At 40.6% G+C, this 19,001-nt stretch overlaps 1 protein-coding gene across 1 annotated transcript in view; it reads left to right on the plus strand.

The window, feature by feature from the left end:
• Nucleotides 1–19,001, plus strand: part of Luzp4 (leucine zipper protein 4) — a 40,861-nt gene that overhangs the window by 16,216 nt on the left and 5,644 nt on the right. The window contains 5 exon segments of the mRNA NM_001408923.1: nucleotides 286–411; nucleotides 1,123–1,202; nucleotides 4,893–7,165; nucleotides 15,951–16,032; nucleotides 17,244–17,293. Coding sequence (NP_001395852.1) covers nucleotides 286–411; nucleotides 1,123–1,202; nucleotides 4,893–7,165; nucleotides 15,951–16,032; nucleotides 17,244–17,293 — 2,611 coding nt within the window.

Below are 19,001 nucleotides of genomic sequence, written 5' to 3' on the forward strand. Positions count from 1 at the left end.
GTGTGTGTGTGTGTGTGTGTGTGTGTATGAAAGAGACAGACAGACAGACAGACAGACAGGGGGACCTTAAAAGCTCTATATTGTTTGCTTTTGCTATGGATTTCCAAATTTATTACAATCACAAATTATTATTCCTATAACTATATTGTGTTAGGACTCTTTAAGGGTTAACAGTTCTATATATATTCTTTAATTTGATGAATTATGATGTAGATTGGTGGCTAAGAAGGCATTATTGTCATTTGACTTTTCAGTTTCTTTACTTTTTCCTATAATCTGGTGCAGATGAAATTAGACAGCTTAGACATCTAGAAACCACTAACACGGAAGAAGAACACAATGTGGAGAGTGGCGCACAGTCACAAAGCTCCAGAGGGCAAGCAGTTACTCCTAGGTGTCCGCAGAGCAGAGGTAAAGTACATTAAACAGCACGTGTGGTATAAAGGAACATGCAGATTTTAGAACTTGCACTGTTCTAACGTTATATTGTGTTACATGCTTCATTTTTTTCAGACACGGACTTGTACAAGGTTGGTAAGAGTTTATTCCAGTTCAGATGAAAGAAATGTTTAATTGATAAGAGCTGCTTTTCTAATGGAGAGCAGAGTGAGAAATTAACAATGGAGGTAATTGTTTTCAATTAGCCTGGCTGCTCCACTTCTGGGAGGCAATACAGGAATGTTAAGTGCATGATCAATAGCCTAAGCACTATAGCAAAGACATTTTGTTAGAAAGAAATGTCATTGGGTGAAGGGAATGATGTCAAATGTGAAAAATATCTTAAACCCTAACAGCATTGCTTGGGACAGTGAACATATTTTAATATAATTTTTATGTTGGCATAGTCTTTATATTAATTCTAGATAGGTCTCAAGTTTAGTGCCATATACAACCAAATCTTGAATACTGTGTAAACTGAAAATTGCCCCTTTGAAGTGCTGAGTATAGATAGGACGGGCAAACACTGTTGTATAGTACTCGGTGAGACAAGCAGACACTGGCAGAGTGATGAAATACGATATGTTTTCCGAAACAAGGCCTAGCATTGAAAAACTGTTTCTGAAAGATTCTAAATTCACTAATGCAAATATGGAAAAATAATTTTTGTCAAATAATATGCAGGACACAGACGTGGCAGTAGGGGAAGAAATGGTAATTTTTTCAGACAAAGATATCCAGCAAATCATCCTCTAATTCATCTGGTAAGTTAACAGAAATTGAGTCTGAAATATAACATAGGTCTTTTTAAGATGCATGTGTTCATTTGTTTGAGGACAAGGTCTTGCAAAAAGCTATATAGAATAAGGTAGTATATCATTTACTGTGTAGCTGAGGCTGGCAAGGAACTTCTGATCTTCCTCCTGCCTCAGTCTTCCAGAGTGCTGAAACTAAAAGCATGTGTTGTATGTTAGGTATCATAATTACTTTTTTATATAACAAAACACCATGATCGAGGCAATTTATAAACAAACGAGTTTACCAAACCCTATGGTTCCAGAGGGTTAGAGTCCATGATCATCATGGGGTGGGCAGTGTATGGCAGCAGGGAAGCAGGCCTCTACAACTATTTCAATGAACATCTTTTATGTTAATCATCAGGAATTTTGAATTTATAAAGTGCAAAAAATAGATAGTAGGTGATTGTCATTCATCATAAATAATTATTCTGTTTTTGTCCTCATAAATTTTTATCTTAAGCTATAGTGTGAAAATAGTTTACTACCCTTAAAAATGAATTGGATGTACCAGAAATCAGGACTAGAGAGATATATTAGTGGTTAAGAGCCCTTGCTGCTTTTCCAGACGACCCAAATTCAGTTCCCAACACCCAATGTCCTATAACTTCAGATTCAAGGGCTTTAATCCCTCCTCTAGGTTCTGTGAGCACCCACACACACATGGCCTAAACTCACATAATCACACACAGGCGCGCGCGCACACACACACACACACACACACACACACACACACACACATAAATAAAGAAAAATGAAATAATTGAAATAGGATGTGAAACACACTCCAGAACCCACCCCGGGGGAAAAATTGTATTGCCCTTTACATTTAACTTGTTTGGGTAAATGGGTCATGGGGCAAAATTTTGAAAGGTATCAGTTGTTCAGCTTATCAATGAGAACTAGTTATCCTTAAGCCATGATATGAGCATTTAGTGATAAACAGTGGTTAAACAGGAAAATTGCTTACTGGGTAAGATCACTTGCAACAAAAGAATGAGGACCTGGAACCCAAACAAAAAGCAAAGCTTGGTCAAGGATGCATCTGTAATCCCAGTGTTGTAGGACTGGAGATAGGGTGTGACTAGCTATGACCTGGCTTCAAGTACTGTAAGAGACCCTATCTTCCAAATAATTTCAAAAGTAAAAGCAGGAAACCTGATGACACCCCCACTTGACCTCCTTGAAGCTCATAAGTAAATGTGCACACTCACTCTCTCTCTCTCTCTCTCTCTCTCTCTCTCTCTCTCTCTCTCTCTCTTTCTCTCTCTCTCTCTCAGACACACACACACACACACACACACACACACACACACACACACACACACACTGGTGATTCTGGGAACATTATTTTGGCAAAGAACAAGTTACAATTTTAAGCACAGTCTGCATTCTGTGTTGCAGAGATGAAATATTTTCCTTCTATTTGGAAGAATTGAGAGGTTGATGGAACGTGGTCTAGATCTTGTAGGATGAAATTTGTGTTGCTGCTTTTCATTTGGTTTGGTTTAGGTTTCGATTTTTCTTTCTTTCTTTGTTTTGTTTATTTTCATGAATTGGAACCAGGGCTTTAAACGTGCTAAGCAAGTGTTCTACCACTGAGCAACATGCGTGCTCCTTAAAGGCTCTCTTGATTTTTGTCTTTGTTTGCAATGTCTCATGGAGGCCAAGCTGGTCTTGCACTTCCTGTGTATGGATGACATTAACTCCAGATTCTCTCCTTTCCATCTGCTGGAATTGCAGACACTGTACCACTACCCCTAGTTTTATGGAGTGCAGAGGTTCCAGCCCAGGGAGATATGTATTATAGACAAGGACTCTACCAATTAAACTGTATCCTCAGCCCAAGGTTTAGAGTACAATTGATAAGTTTAGAAAGAAAAACATGTGTTTCCTTTTACTGTAGTCCAAGATATACCCAACTAAAAATATTATAAAGTATATTGAAATTGAAATCATCTATCATTGCAAATAGTTTTCAAACATTCAAGGGTTTCATACCAGAAATCATTGAAAAAAGTAAAGAAATCAAAAGTGGGGATAGTGGTCCATGCATGCAAACCAAGTTCTGGTAGCACTAAGGCAATCCCACAGCACTGGGATTATAGGCATGAGCTATTATACCCTGACTATATATAATTTTTGATAGGTTTGAAAATGGTAAATGTTCTTGACCCACAAGCTTAGCCAATTCATTTGGATCTCTGGGATCCTGGTAGAAGTGGATGGAAAATGTAGGTTCATGCAAAGTTGACTTCTGAATTCTGCATGCACACCACGGCATACACACCCACACATATCATAGATGAATAAACACACAATAATTTTTCACTCTTAAAAGAAAATGAGTATTTCTTTTCTTAAGTTTATAAATCTTATAGCACCTATATTGATGTAAATAATTTCTCATGGGAACTATAGCCTTGGTCATGCTGAGTATGCACTGTACACCTGAGCTACAATCTCAGCCCTGGAAATATTCCTTACATAAGTATGATTATAATTGTATTCAAGGTATGTGCTTATAATATTCTTTGTGCTAGTACCTTCCTCCTAATATCAGTTACTTTGACTGTTTAGCAGTGTTGTAGCAGGTCATGGTAATGTTAAATATAGGGGAAGTTTTGCTTGCTAGGCAACATATACTAGTATAAAGCTAGCTTTCTTAGCACTGTCCATATGATGTTATTCATTTACTCTTATGGATATCAGACATTTGTCAAAGTTTCTACTGTTTCCTTTTGAGTGGCTTACCTTACTGCCTTTTTGATTTAAGAGTTATTACCAGATCCATTTATTTGAAAGCCAACTCTTTGCTACCTTTATACCATTCCTTTTCCACTCAGTTTTTCTCCTTAGAATTAAGTATTTGAAAAAAAGAATTAAGTATTTGTATTCAAATGTAAATTTTAATGATGACTGGAAAGGGAAATTGTCAAATAATTTGGAATGTTTTCCTTTGATCTTAAGGACTTGTTACAAAACATTATTAAATGTAGATGTAGCTCAGTTGGTAGAGTACTTGACTAGCATGCATGAAGCCCTAGGTTTAATCATCATTATCATATAGTATCATATGTAGTAGCAAGTATCCTTAATCCTAGCATTGAAGAAGTTGAAGCAGGAGGTTAGAAGTTCAAGTTCACAATTGGACATGTATGTAGTGTGAGTTACTGACTGTCAAACAATTCTGTAACACCACCCCCTCCCAATATCTCTCTCTCCTCAATTAGGAAGTCATGGTTTGTTTCATTGGTAAAATTCACAAGACAGCTAATTTACCATATTTTTATGTTACATGCATATAATTATCCTTGTGAAAGTGACATGGTACATCAGACTTAGGTCTATAGGTTAGTTCTATAAACTAGTACATAAAAAGTAGGTATAGTGTCATTCTAGGTGAAAATCACTGATAGAAGTAGTCTTGAGAAGCTGATGTGGTTGGCACAAGCCTATAATTCCAATTTTCATGAGAGTCAAAAGTATCAAGCTGACCTAAACAGTATAATGAAGATCTCTCAAAAAAAAAAGGAAGGGAGGGGAGGAATGGATGAAAGAAGGAAGAAGTGAAGGAAGGGTTTTGAGAAATATCCATATCCCTTAATCAAATCATAGACTGTCTCATTTATAATCTATAACTGGGATCCTTTGCAGTTAAGACAAGTCAGCAGAGACCATCGAACAAGAAGGAATGGAAACCAATCAGAAGAGAGACAGTTACAACTACAAAGAAACCAATTTTTCTTCAGGAGACTTCATGGCCTCTCCCAATCTAATGACCACCATGTTAGCAGATCTCATGACCACTACTCCAGAAGGTCACATAGCCGATTCAGGAGACCTCCTGTTCGCTCAGATAGATCTCATGTCTACTCAGGTAGAACTGATAACCATACAGATAGACCACATCATAACCTCTCAGTTGGACCACAACATGACCACTCAGTTAGACCACACCATGACCTCTCAGTTGGACCACAACATGACCACTCAGTTAGACCACACCATGACCTCTCAGTTAGACCACAACATGACCTCTCAGTTAGACCACAACATGACCACTCAGATGGATCTCACCATGACCTGAATTCAGTTAGACCACAACATGACCACTCAGTTAGACCACAACATGACAATTCAAATGGAGTACACCATGACCACTCAGTTAGACTACAACATGACAATTCAAATGGACCACACCATGACCACTCAGTTAGACCACAACATGACAATTCAAATGGACTACACCATGACCTCTCAGTTAGACCACATCATGACTTCTCGGATAGACTGCATCATGACCTCTCAGTTAGATCACATCATGACCTCTCAGTTAGACCACATCATGACCTCTCAGTTAGACCACATCATGACCTCTCAGGTAGACCACATCATGACTTCTCAAGTAGACAACCTCATGACCTCTCAGGTAGACCACTTCATGACTACTTAGGTAGACCACCTCATGACCACTCAGGTAGGCCACTTAATGAAGGTAGACCACCTCATGACAACTCAGGTAGACCACCTCATGACCACTCAGGTAGACCACCTCATGACCACTCAGGTAGACCACCTCATAACTACTTAGGTAGACCACCTCATGACAACTCAGGTAGACCACATCATGACAACTCAGGTAGACTACCTCATGACCACTCAGGTAGATCACCTCATGACCACTCAGATAGACCACATCATGACCACTCAGGTAGACTACCTCATGACAACTCAGGTATACCACATCATGACAACTCAGGTAGACCACATCATGACAACTCAGGTAGACCACCTCATGACCACTCAGGTAGATCACCTCATGACCACTCAGGTAGACTACCTCATGACAACTCAGGTAGAGCACACCATGACCACTCAGATAGACCACATCATGACCTCTCAGTTAGAGTACATCATAACCACTCAGATAGACCACATCATGACTACTTAGGTAGACCACCTAATGACCACTCAGCTAGACCACCTCATGATCACCCAGGAGGATCACACCCTGAGCACTCAGGTAGACCAAATCATGACCTCTCAGTAAGACCATATCATGACCACTCAAATAGACCAAATCATGACCACTCAGATAGACCACACCGTAACCTCTCAGTTAGACCACTTCATAACCACTCAGGTAGACCAAATTATGACCATGCAGGTAGGTTTCACCATGGCCACTCAAATAGGTTTCATCTTAGCCATACAGAGAGAGCTTTTCCTAGACACTCAGGGACAGCTCATCATGACCACACAGAGAGAGATAATCGAGCCCACAGAGGGAGAGCTCATGATAACCACACAGTGCTAGCTCATCACAACCATGATAACAGATCTCATCATGACCACTCAGGGAGAGCTTATCATGGCCATGCTCAAAACTACCAATCATGGAGAGCTCGTAACAACCAAACACTGAGAGATCGTAACACCCAATCATGGAGAGCTCATAACAACCAGTCACAGAGAGATCGAAACAACCAGTCACAGAGAGCTCATAGTAACCAGTCATGGAGAGCTCATAACAACCTGTCACTGAGAGATCGGAACAACCTGTCACTGAGAGATCGGAACAACCAGTCACTGAGAGATCGAAACAACCCGTCACTGAGAGATCAGAACAACCCGTCACTGAGAGATCGGAACAACCCATCACTGAGAGATCGGAACAACCCATCACGGAGAGCTCGGAACAGCCAGTCACGGAGAGCTCGGAACAACCAGTCACGGAGAGCTCAGAACAACCAGTCACGGAGAGCTCAGAACAACCAGTCACGGAGAGATCGTTATGACCGCTCATGGAGAGCTGGTAGCAACCTGTCATGGGTGGTTCATAATCAAGAAGAAAGATACCATGGTCGAAGAGGAAGAATTGGAGCATGGGATGCATCACCACCAGAATCTGAGTCTGAAACTGACAGGTAGAAACAAAATTAGTACTTTATCAATGTTAGTACAATGTTTTGAATGATATAGAAATATTTAAGCATGCTTTCTATTTCTGTGTCTTTTTTTGCTGTCTTGTTTGTTTGTTTGTTTGTTTGTTTGTTTTTGCACTCCAGATTTTATTCCCCTCTACTGCCAAAGGGTTCCACATCCCATACCCCCCATCTCCACAAGGATGTTCCCACCCCTCCCACCCCACCAGACCTCTAAATTGCCTGGGGCCCCCAGTCTCTGGAGGGTTTCTCTAACTGAACCCAGACCCAAGAGTCCTCTGCTGTATACATGTTGGAGGCCTTATCTCAACTGGTGTGTGCTTCTTGGTTGGTGATCCAGTGTCTAAGAGATCTCAGGGGTCCAGGTTAATTGAGACTGCTGGTCCTCCTACATGGTGGCCTTCCTCCAGCTTTTCCCTAATTCAGCCAGAGGGGTTGACAGCTTCTGTTCATTGGCTGGGTGCACATATCTGCATATGACACTTTCAGTTGCTTGTTGGATCTTATGGAGACAGTCATGATAGGTCCCTTTTTGTGAGTGACTCATAGCCTCAGTAATGGTGTCAGGTCTTGGGGTCTACCCTTGAGCTGGATCCCAATTTGGGCAGGTAATTGGACTTTGTTTTTCTCTGAATCTTCTCCATTTCCATCAATGCATTTCTTTCAGACAGGAAGAATTATAGGTCAGAGCTTTTGCTGTGGGATAGCAACCCCATCCCTCACTTGATGTCCTGTCTTTCTGCTGGAGGTGGATCCAGTAAAGGGCCTTTCATTTAGGGCCCCTCCTTTGAGTCCTCAGAATCTCTTGCTCTCCAGGTCTCTAGTACATTCTAAGGGTCCTCCCAACCTCCTTCCTACCAAGGTGACCTGTTTCCATTCTTTCTGCTGGCCTCAGGGCTTCAGTCCTTTCCCCCCCCACCCAATACCAGATCATGTTTCCCTCTTCCCCTACCGCCATCCCCTTTCCGTCCTCTGTCCCTCTCTCCCTCTCCCTTTGTGGTCGCTTTCTTCTCCCTCCCAAGTGGAACTGAGGCATCCTCACTTGGACCCTTTAGATTGTACACCTTTTTGAGTTCTGTGGACTGTATCTTGGGTATTCTGTACTTTTCTGGCTAATATCACTTATTAGTGAGAACATACCATGCACACACCTCACTCAAGATGATATTTTTTAGTTCCATTCATTTGCCTGCAAAACTCAGGATGTCCTCAATATTAATAGCTGAGTAGTATTCCATTGTGTAAATGAACCACATTTTCTTTATCCATTCTTCTGTCGTGGGACATCTGGGTTGTTTCCAGCTATCACAAATAGGGCTACTATGAACATAGTGGAACATGTGCCCCTGCGGCAGGGTGGGGCATATTGGGATATTTCTGGATCTTTAGGTAGGTCTATTTCCGATTTTCTGAGGAACATCTAAATTGATTTCCAGAGTGATTGTACCAGTTTACAATCTCAACAGAAATGGAGGAATGTTGCTTTTTCTCCAATCCTTGCCAACATGTGTTATTAACATCTAAGGTTTTGATCTTAGCCATTCTGACTGGTGTAAGGTGGAATCTCAGGGTCGTTTTGATTTGCATTTCTCTGATCACTAAGGACTTTGGTCATTTCTTTAGGAACTTCTCAGCCATTCCAGATCCCTCTATTTTGAATTCTTGGTTTAGTTCTATACCCCATTTTTTGGTTGGGTTGTTTGGTTTTTTGGTGGTAAACTTCTTGAGTTCTTTATATATTTTGGATATTAGCCCTCAGTTGCATGTGGGGTTAGTGAAGATTTTTTCCTAGTCTGCGATTTGCTGATTTGCCCTATTGACGATATCCTTGGCCTTACAGAAGCTTTCCAGTTTCATGAGGCCTCATTTATCAACTCTTGATCTTAGAGCGTGCGTCATTGAAATTCTGTTTAGGAAATTTCTGCCTGTGCCAATGAGTTCAAGGATCTTTCCCACTTTCTTTTCTATTGGATTCAGGGTATCTGGTTTTATGTTGAGGTCCTTGATCCACTTGAACTTGAGCTTTGTGCATGGTGACAAACATGGGTAAATATTCTACATACAAACATCCACTTAGATCAGCACCATTTATTGAAGATGCTTTCTTTTTCCATTGTATGTCTTTGGCTTCATTGTCAAAGATCAAGTGTGTGTTTATTTCTAGAATTTATTTTAATTCTATTCCCTTGATCGACCTGCCTGTCTCTGTACCAAAACCATGCAGGTTTTTTTTAATTCCCCAGCCATTTTATTGTTAAGAATTGTTTTCTCTATTCTGGGTTTTTTGCCTTTCCAGATGAATTTGAGAATTGCTCTTTTCATGTCTTTGAGGAATTGAGTTGAGATTTTGATGGCGACTGCATTGAATCTGTAGCTTGCCTTTGGTAGGATGGCCATCTGTGTACTATGTTAATTCTGCCAATTCGTGAGCATGGGGGATCTCTCCATTTTCCAAGATCATCTTCAATTTCTTTCTTGAGAGACTTGAAGTTCTTATCATAAAGGTCTTTCAGTTGTTTGGTTAGAGTTACCCCAAGATATTTTATAATTATATGTGACTGCTATAAAGGGAATTGTTTCCATAATTTCTTTCTCAGCCTGTTTATCATTCGTATAAAGGAAGGCTACTGATTTACTTGAGTTAGTTTTATATCCAGCCACTTTGCTGAAGTTGTTTATCAGCTGGAGAAATTCTATGGTAGAATTTTTGGGGTCACTTATGTATACTATCATATCATCTGCAAATAGTGATACCATTAATTCTTCTTTGCAAGTGTGTATCCACTTGATCTCTGTTTGTTGCCTTGTTGTTCTAGCTAGCAGTTTGAGTACTATATTGAATAGATAAGAGGAGAGTGGACATCCTTGTCTTGTCCCAGATTTTAGTGGGATAGCTTCAAGTATCTCTCCATTTAGTCTGATATTGGCTGTTGGTTTGCAGTAAATTGCTTTTACTATGTTTAGGTATGGGCCTTGAATTTCTGATCTCTCCAATACTTTTAACATAAAGGGGTGTTGTATTTTGTTAAATATTTTTCTGCATCTAAGGATATGATCATGTGAATTTTTATGCATATAAAATTTTTATTGGATATTTTTATTTACATTGCCAATGATATTCCCTTTCCCAGTTTCCTGGACATAAGCCCCATAACCTATCCCCCTTCTCTTCTTCTATAAGGGTGTTCCCCTCCTAATTGACCCTTCCTTCCCACCCTCCCCCTGACATTCCTCTATACTGGGATTCCAACCTTGGCAGGACCATTGGTGCCCAACAAGGCCATCCTCTGCTACATATGCAGCTGGAACCATGGGTCAGTCCATGTATACTCTTTGGGTAGTGGTTTAGTCCCTGGGAGCATTGGTTGGTTGGCATTGTTATTATGGGGTTGCAAGCCACTTCAGCTCTTTCAATCCATTCTCTATTTCCTCTGGGTTCCGTTTACGTATCCAGTCTGTTAGTCTATGTCTTTTTATTGGGGAATTGAGTCCTTTGATGGTGAGAGATAGTAAGGAATAGTGATTGTTGTTTCCTGTTATTTTTGTTGTTAGAGGTACAATTATATTTGTGTTTCTCTTCTTTTTGTGTCGTTGCAAGAAGACTACTTTCTTGCTTTTTCTAGGGTGTGGTTTCCTTCCTTGTGTTGGAGTTTTCCATCTATTATCCTTTGTATGGCTGGATTTGTAGAAAGATATTGTGTAAATTTGGTTTTGTCATGGAATATCTTGGTTTCTCCATCTATGCTAATTGAGAGTTTTGCTGGATACAGTAACCTGGGCTGGCATTTGTGTTCTCTTAGGGTCTGTATGACATCTGTCCAGGATCTTCTGGCCTTCATAGTTTCTGGCGAAAAGTCTGGTGTGATTCTGATAGGTCTGCCTTTATATGTTACTTGACCTTTTTCCCTTACTTCTTTTAATATTCTTTCTTTGTTTTGTGCATTTGTTGTTTTGACTACTATGTGACGGGAGGAGTTTCTTTTCTGGTCCAATCTATGTGGAGTTTTGTAGGCTTCTTGTATCTTCTTCATGGGCATCTCTTTCTTTAGGTTAGGGAAGTTTTCTTCTATGATTTTGTTGAAGATATTTACTGGCCATTTAAGTTGGGAGTCTTCACTCTCTTCTATACCTATTATCCTTAGGTTTGATCTGCTCATTGTGTCCTGGATTTCCTCTATGTTTTGGGCTATGAGCTTTTTGCGTTTTACATTATCTTTGATGGGTTGTGTTAATGTTTTCTATGGTGTCTTCTGCCCCTGAGATTCTCTCTTCTATCTCTGGTATTCTATTGGTGATGCTTGCATCTATTTCTCCTTGTCTCTTCCTTGGGTTTTCTATCTCCAGAGTTGTCTCCCTGGATGGTTTTGTTCAATTCCTTCACCTGTTTGGTTGTGTTTTCCCGTAATTCTTTAAGGGATTTTTGTGTTTTCTCTTTAAGGGCTTCTACTTATTTACTTCTGTTGTCCTGTATTTCCTTAAGGGAGTTATTTATGTCCTTCTTAAAGTCCTCCATCATCATCATAAAATGTGATTTTATAACTAAGTCTTTTTATCTGGGGTGTGTGAATATCCAGTATTTTCTTTGGTGGGAGGACTTTGATGATGCTAAGTAGTCTTGGTTTCTGTTGTTTAGTTTACTGTACTTGCCTCTTGCCATCAGGTTGTCTCTGGTGTTAGCTTGTCTTGCTGTCTCTGACAGTGACTTGACCCTCCTGTAGGCCTGTGTGTCAGCACTCCAGTAGACCTGTTTTCTTTCAGCTAGATCTAGGAACAGAAAGCTGTGCTACTCCGGTGTGTAGGTGTGCATGGCAGCTGGCTTTCAGTTTTAGGCACAGGCAGAAAACTGAAGGGTCCTGTCCCTGACTGCTCCTGGCTCCCTTTGCCCAGGGGGCACAGATGGCACTAGGCGATTTTTTCTTGGGTTGGGACTGTGGGCAGAGAGTAGTCTCCTCTGAGTTCCTAGGAATGTCTGCACTTCTGAGGAACCAGCTCTCTCCTACAAAGGATTTGGGTTCAGGGAGCTGTGTGACAGGTTCAGTTCAGATCTGGGCGCAGGCCGGACCCTACAGGTTCCTGCCACTGACTGCTCCTATATTCCTCTATTCGGGGGCACTATTCAGGTTCCCCTTGTGCCAGGGATGTGGGAGAGGTGGGCAGAAGTGGTGCACTGTCCTGTGGTCTCAGGATTGTCCAAACTTCGGGCCGTTCAGCTCTCTCCCCCACAGGATTTGGGTGTGGGGAACTGTTGAATCAGTTCAGCTCAGTTCCAGGCACAGTCAGAAACTGGAAGTGCTCTGTCCCAGAAGACTTCTGCCTTTTTGTGTCCTGAGTCCACCAGACAGGTCACTTGTAGCGAAAAGTTGGGTTTACCTCTGTTCTCAGGTGTACAGTTATTCCTGGCAACTGGCTTTCAGCTCTCAGCACAGTCAGAAACCAGAAAGGTTCTGCCCCTGACTGCTCCTAGGTCCCTGTGCCCAGGGGACCAGATGGCACTAGGCGATATCCTCTTGGGTTGGGAATGTGGGCAGAGAGTAGTCTCCTCTGAGTTTTCAGGAGTGTCTGCACTTCTGAGTGTTCAGCACTCCCCTATGGAACTTGGGTCAGCCATCTCTTTCTTTAGGTTAAGGATGTTTTCTTCTATGATTTTGTTGAAAATGCTTTCAGGTCCTTTGAGCTGGGAATCTTCATTCTCCTCTATTCCGATCATTCTTAGATTTGTTCTTTTCATTGTGTCCTGAATTTCCTGGATGTTTTGGATCGGAGTTTTTTATGTTTGAATTTTCTTTGATTGTTGTGCCCACTTCTTGTACTGTATCTTCTACACCTGAGATTCTCTCTTCTATCTCTTGTATTCTGCTGTTGATACTTACATTTGTAATTCCTGACCTCTTTCCTAAATTTTCCATTTCCTTGTTTGCCTCCATTTGTGTTTTCTGTATTGTTTATACTTCCACTTTTAGGTCTTGGACCACTTTATGCAATTCCTTCACCTGTTTGATTGTGTTTACCTGCATTTCTTTAAGGGATTTATTTATTTCCTCTTCAAGGGTTTGTACCTGTTTACCCGTGTTTTCCTGTATATCATTCATTGACTTATTTATATCCTCCTTAAAGGACTCTTATCTTCGTGAGATAGGATTTATGTCAGCTTTCTGATTTTCAGGGTGTTGGTGTATTCAGGGCTTGCTGTGGTGGGAGAACTGGGTTCTAAAGATGACCACATATATTGGCTTCTGTTGCGTATAGTCTTGCCCTTGCCTCTTGACATCTGTTTATCCCTACTGTTTGCTGGTCTGGGTGACTTTGTGTGGAGTCTGCCTCTTTTTTCCCTGGGTTGCACCAGGTCTCCTGGTAGGCCTGTGGTCCTGGCTGTAGCAGACCTCCTGTGGTGCCTTCCAACTGGAGGGTGCTGATTTGTTGCACTGAGTGCAGTAGATCTCCTGGGAGACTTTCAGACTGTTGGGTCTTCAGAGGAACAGTTACACTGTTGTACTGTGAGAAGCTGTTCTTGGGGGAGGGAGTTTGGAAGGAGTCAATGGACTGTGGTTTCTGTTCCCTTGTGTGTAGCCACACTCACAGAGGCTTTCGGTCTTTTGGGTCAGTTGCCCTGCTTGCCTCAGAGCCCCCTGGAAGGTCTTCAGTCTGTGGTATCAATTGCCCAGTTGCCCTGTGTTCAGAGGTACTCCTGGGATGCCTTCAAGCTGTGGTGTCCTGAGTACAGTGGTTCTCCTGGAATGTCTCCAGTTGTGATATCAGATGCCCTGGGTGCAGCAGATCTCTTGGGATGCCTCAGGATGTAGTATCAAATGTTTTGCTTACAGTGGTTCTTCTGGTATGCTTCAGGGTATGATGTCAAATGTTGTAACTGTAGCGGGTCCTCTGGTATGTCTGAGGGTGGAGCCTCTTCCAGAGAGCAGACTTACTAGCAGTCTGTCTAGCAGTAACAGGTGGAAGGGGATTGGGATTGGTCAGGTGGGAGGATGTTGGGTCCCTGAGTCCACTAGCCCCCAGTGGCAGCTGTGGGACTGGGCGAGTGTGGTTCTTACCAAATGCTGAGTGCAGCAGCTCCTCTGGTATGCCTCAGGATATAGCCTCTTCCAGGGAGCAGAGTAGCTAGCAGTCTGTCCCAGTAGAAAGGCCCATTTCTATGTCTTAATAAGCAAATTTGTATTATAACTGGACCCTGTTCCAATTCAGACAAGCATTGGAACAATTATGTGGCTCATGATATAAACTCACATGCACATGCAGTTGCCTAAATTTGTTTCCCAGTTTCTGGCCCTTCCTAATAAGCCTATCTGCTACTCAGAGTAGCTATTGCTTTTGCATCTTCCAAGCTGGTGGGCAAGATAATATATCAAAAATTATGCTAAATTGATATGATAGGATATAAGTAAGGGTAATCAATCTGTTTCTTACCTTTATACCCTTTCTTAAAGAGTCGTAAAAGTCTTTATCAGACAGATGATTCCCCCTCTGTGTGTGTTTGTGTGTATGTGAGAGTGTATGTGTATATGTGTGAGTGTATGTGTGTATGTGTGTGTATTGGAGAGAGACAGTGTGCATGTATGTGTTGTTGTTGTTGTTGTTGTTGTTGTTGTTGTTGTTGAAATCATGACAGAGCTTGTGCACATTAGGCAAGTGATTTACGTCTAAGCCACAAGCTCAGCCCAGGTATATCTTTGAGCAGTTCCTCCAAACCCACCTTGCGAAGTGTAAGCTGTCTTCAGCTGTACCTTCAAGTTACATGAAGCAAACAGGGCAACAGCAATAGCCTATATTATTTTGGAAGTCTCTTCTATTCCTATGACTAACAATTGAAGAGGAGGTTCCCATACCTAGCACACGGTTTTTCTTGGGTAGTCTATGATCCTCGTGGGGAGAATTGGCACTTAGACTTGTATAACTTCATTCCAACTACATACATCTGTTTCAACCTGCACACACGTATGTATTTTAAGTAAACAAAATTGAGGTTTTCCTATGGCTTTGTTAACCATTCTTGGTGCTATTTAGGGTTCCTTTCTTCCTCTGTATTTCCTTCCCCGTTTTCAGTTAAATCCCTCCCCTGTTTTCTCATTATTCCTTCATAGCACCTTTGTCCTGTTTTCTAGACTTCCTCATCCTGCTAGGTTCCCTTGTACTTTCCTGGTTTCTGAGGTTATATATTCATATCTAAGGATTCAGATAATCCGCAAAGGTAGAACATGCAGCATTTGTCTTTCTGAATCTGGGTTACCTCACTTGGTATATTTCCTTGCAAAATTCATAGATGTAGCATACAGATAGTAACTGATTGCATATAAATATTGCAAAGAGAAATAATTAGCAATGTTCTCCTTTAAAGTGTTAAATAGGAGCTTAGCAGTTAGAGCACTTGATATACCATGGAGAGTAGCGTTCAAGTCCCAGCACCCATACAAAGAACCAGGGTTCTTACACAAATCTGTAGCCCAATTGCTGAAATAGGGAAAGACAAGATAGTCACTGGAGCTTACTAGATTCCAGACTAGCCAAGAAAATGCAAACCCACTGTCAAGGAGAAACCCACCTCAAACAATAGGTGGGGATTGATAATGGAGGAAACATGCTGCCCTCGTCTGGAATCTGCATGTGTATATAGGAACATGCATCAACACATATGTATACTCTCACAGAGATGCATGCATGCATACATGAAATTAAATAAATCCTTTGCATATACTGACTAATCTGTCAATGATATGGATTTTTTAATGTTTGTCTAATTTTTCATAACAAATACCAGACTTTCTACAATAAGAGAAAGAACTGAATACTTATGGGCTCAGGAACGGCGAAGAAATGAGATACTTAATCTGAACGCAGGGGTAAGTGTAATACTTTCTACTTTCCACCTCAAAATGCTACATGGTTCCATGTGGTGTTTTCTTTTTAATAGGCTTTCCTTTTGCGTCTTTTGTTTTTTGTTTTTTTTTTTTACTTCTTCAAAATTTTAGTATTTATTTATATTCATGATTGTGATTTGAGGAAGTCACCTTATAAGCTGCAGTTTTCTGCCATGTTAAGGAGTCTTAGACTGATTTATGTCTAAGAGCACACTGCCTTTGAAAGTCTTGCATGTGTGTACACTATCAAATTAAATGTTACACTTGTAAGATTAGCAAGAATGAAAGACAGACACAGGACTGAGGCACTCTATAACAGCATAGGCTTTATTTGGGGAAAGATGTGTAGTGGAGAGATCTCTAGTTCAAGAAACTAGAGAGCCAGTAGCCCTCTTAGACACAAGAGTAGTTAGAAAGTGGGAAAGGGAGAAGGGGTCAGAAATCTTCCTTTTTGACTGGACCTTGGTCATTGCTAAGAGTAGCCAGTCAGTGTTCAGTTAAAGAATATCAAGGATCAATATGACTTGACTAACCATAACTAGAGAGCACAAACAGTAAAAGAGGCAGGAATCTCGAAAAACAGTTTACTATAGTTATAGGAATAAAATCACTTCATTGTGGGAATTTGCATGGTTAACCAAGATGTGAAAGCTTTACAAAATGGCCAAGACCACTCTGGAAATCAATGTGGGCGTTCCTCAGAAAATTGGAAGTAGACCTACCTAAAGATCCAAAAATACCACTCTTGGGCTGGGGATTTAGCTCAGTGGTAGAGCGCTTACCTAGGAAGCGCAAGGCCCTGGGTTCGGTCCCCAGCTCCGAAAAAAAAGAACCAAAAATACCACTCTTGGGAGTATACCCAAAAGATGCCCCACCATGCCATAGGGGCACATGTTCCACTATGTTCATAATGGCCTTATTTGTGATAGTCAGAAGCTGGAAACAAGTTAGATGTCCCACAACAGAAGAATGGATACAGAAAATGTGGTTACTTTATAAAATCTGAATAAAATCTGGAGTGTGAAAATAAATAAATAAATATCCAAGATCATAGTTAACAATATTAAGAACCAAGGAAAAGGAGGAAATATTGTCATTTAAATGCTAAGACTTGCAATTTATATTTTTAAAAAATCACCTTGTGTTGATTAAAGATGTAATTTCAATAATTGATCTCAACTTTTTCCATTTAGATAGAAGACGGCTACAGCAGCGCTGAAGAGAGTGATGAAAGTTTTGACAGGTAGTTTTAGACAGACTTTGTGTAGTTCTTAGAGGAAAATATAAAAACTGGCATCAAATATAAAATCAGCACATAGACTTACAATCTGACTTTGGAAACTCCTTAACAATTTGTATAAATAATCCTACTCACATTAGAAAAGCTTTAATTATAACTGCCTGGATCAGCTTTATTTTTACTTCTGAGGTTTTATATAACATATTCTGATACCACATCTAAAATATCATAATTTTGCATTTAAACTGGATGGCTCTACAGGAATTATCACTGGTAAAATTAATGCTCTTTGGTTATTGTTTCTTCATTTCAATCATAAAATTTAAAACTCTTCTGTGCAATAACAGTGTGTGCTAGACAAGCTAAATGAATGACAACAGGCATTTTAGTCTGTTTGAATAGCAACATACCTTTTAGTAGCAAGGCTTTAGCCTGTGATGACATTGGAGAGGCAAGAATTCTGTGTTTATTTACACTTTCTTATATCTCAGTTGATATCAACCCCTGTAGCAAAACCAGGAAGAAATGCAAACATAAGAAAAGCTGAAGTTCTGTAACATGACTGCCTGCTCTACATGTGGGAGACAGTGAGGCTCACCACAAGTACACCACGAGAGCAGAGCTGAACATGCGCTGAAGCAACAGAGATACAGGGAAAGGCCTGTTCAGGGAGATGGTCAGGAAAAGAAGGGAAAACAAGGGCTGCCTTTATTGCTTTTCTGCCGCTTCATACAGCAGGAAGAGAAACGCTTATAACGGGAGACTAGCTGTCATAAAAGGGCAACTTTTACTTTTTCCTTTAGTTTCCACAACTGCTTATGTGTCTTGTGTTTCTCAAAATGACTAATTTGTTACAGGGAAAAGGCTAGTTGATGGATGATATATTTTGGCTTCATACACTGGTATCTTTCTACCAAAGATACCAGGAGAATTTATACAAACGGGAAAGAGAAATATGTTGCTATACTAGCTTTGAAATGGACCTAAGCAAAGGTACTTGCGAAATAATTGAAAGCTCTAAATAAGTACTTTTATATTCAGGGTTTAATCTAGCCTTAGAACTTCATTTCCATATTACAATGATGGATTGAAACTGAAGAAGGGGTGGTTGTTGTTTTTTATTCTGGCACTACTGGGAATCAAACCTAGGATCACGTGCACACACTAAGTGAAAAGATATACCACTGTGCCATGGACTTCTGCTCCAGCCAAGGAAGGGGATATTTTGTTTTGTGTTGTTTTGTTTTGTAACTTCACCCAAATCATCTAGCTAATAAAAGCTAAAAGGTATAGTCAAATACAGTTTGTGTTTCTACAAAGCCCATATGGGTTTTTACTGTCAGTATTGTCTTTCCACAACAAGAAGTACAAAGGAGGTGCGATTCTTGCAATACTAGAATATTCATTACCTTTTGTTGCTTAAATAATTACTATAGCTGTAGGCATTGGATTCAGTCTTGGTGAGTAGGAAAAGGATAACCATAACCAGGAAACAGGAGTGTAAAGAGGTTTATTATTTGAACAAGTAAGTGATGTGGGAAATGTTGTGGGGGCATGTATCTTTTTCAGTTCTTGGTGAGCTCAGCATTAGAGAGGTAGACTCTTGGAAAACTCAGTATCCACTAAGGACAATTGTTTTCTAATTCTTGTCTTGCACATTTGAAGAATGACCTTCCTGGGCCACAGGGCCGGGGGGGGGGTGAGTTTTAGG

This window comes from Rattus norvegicus, chromosome X (genome assembly GCF_021556685.1).
Source record: "Rattus norvegicus strain SHRSP/BbbUtx chromosome X, alternate assembly SHRSP_T2T, whole genome shotgun sequence".
NCBI classification, from domain to species: Eukaryota; Metazoa; Chordata; class Mammalia; order Rodentia; family Muridae; genus Rattus; species Rattus norvegicus.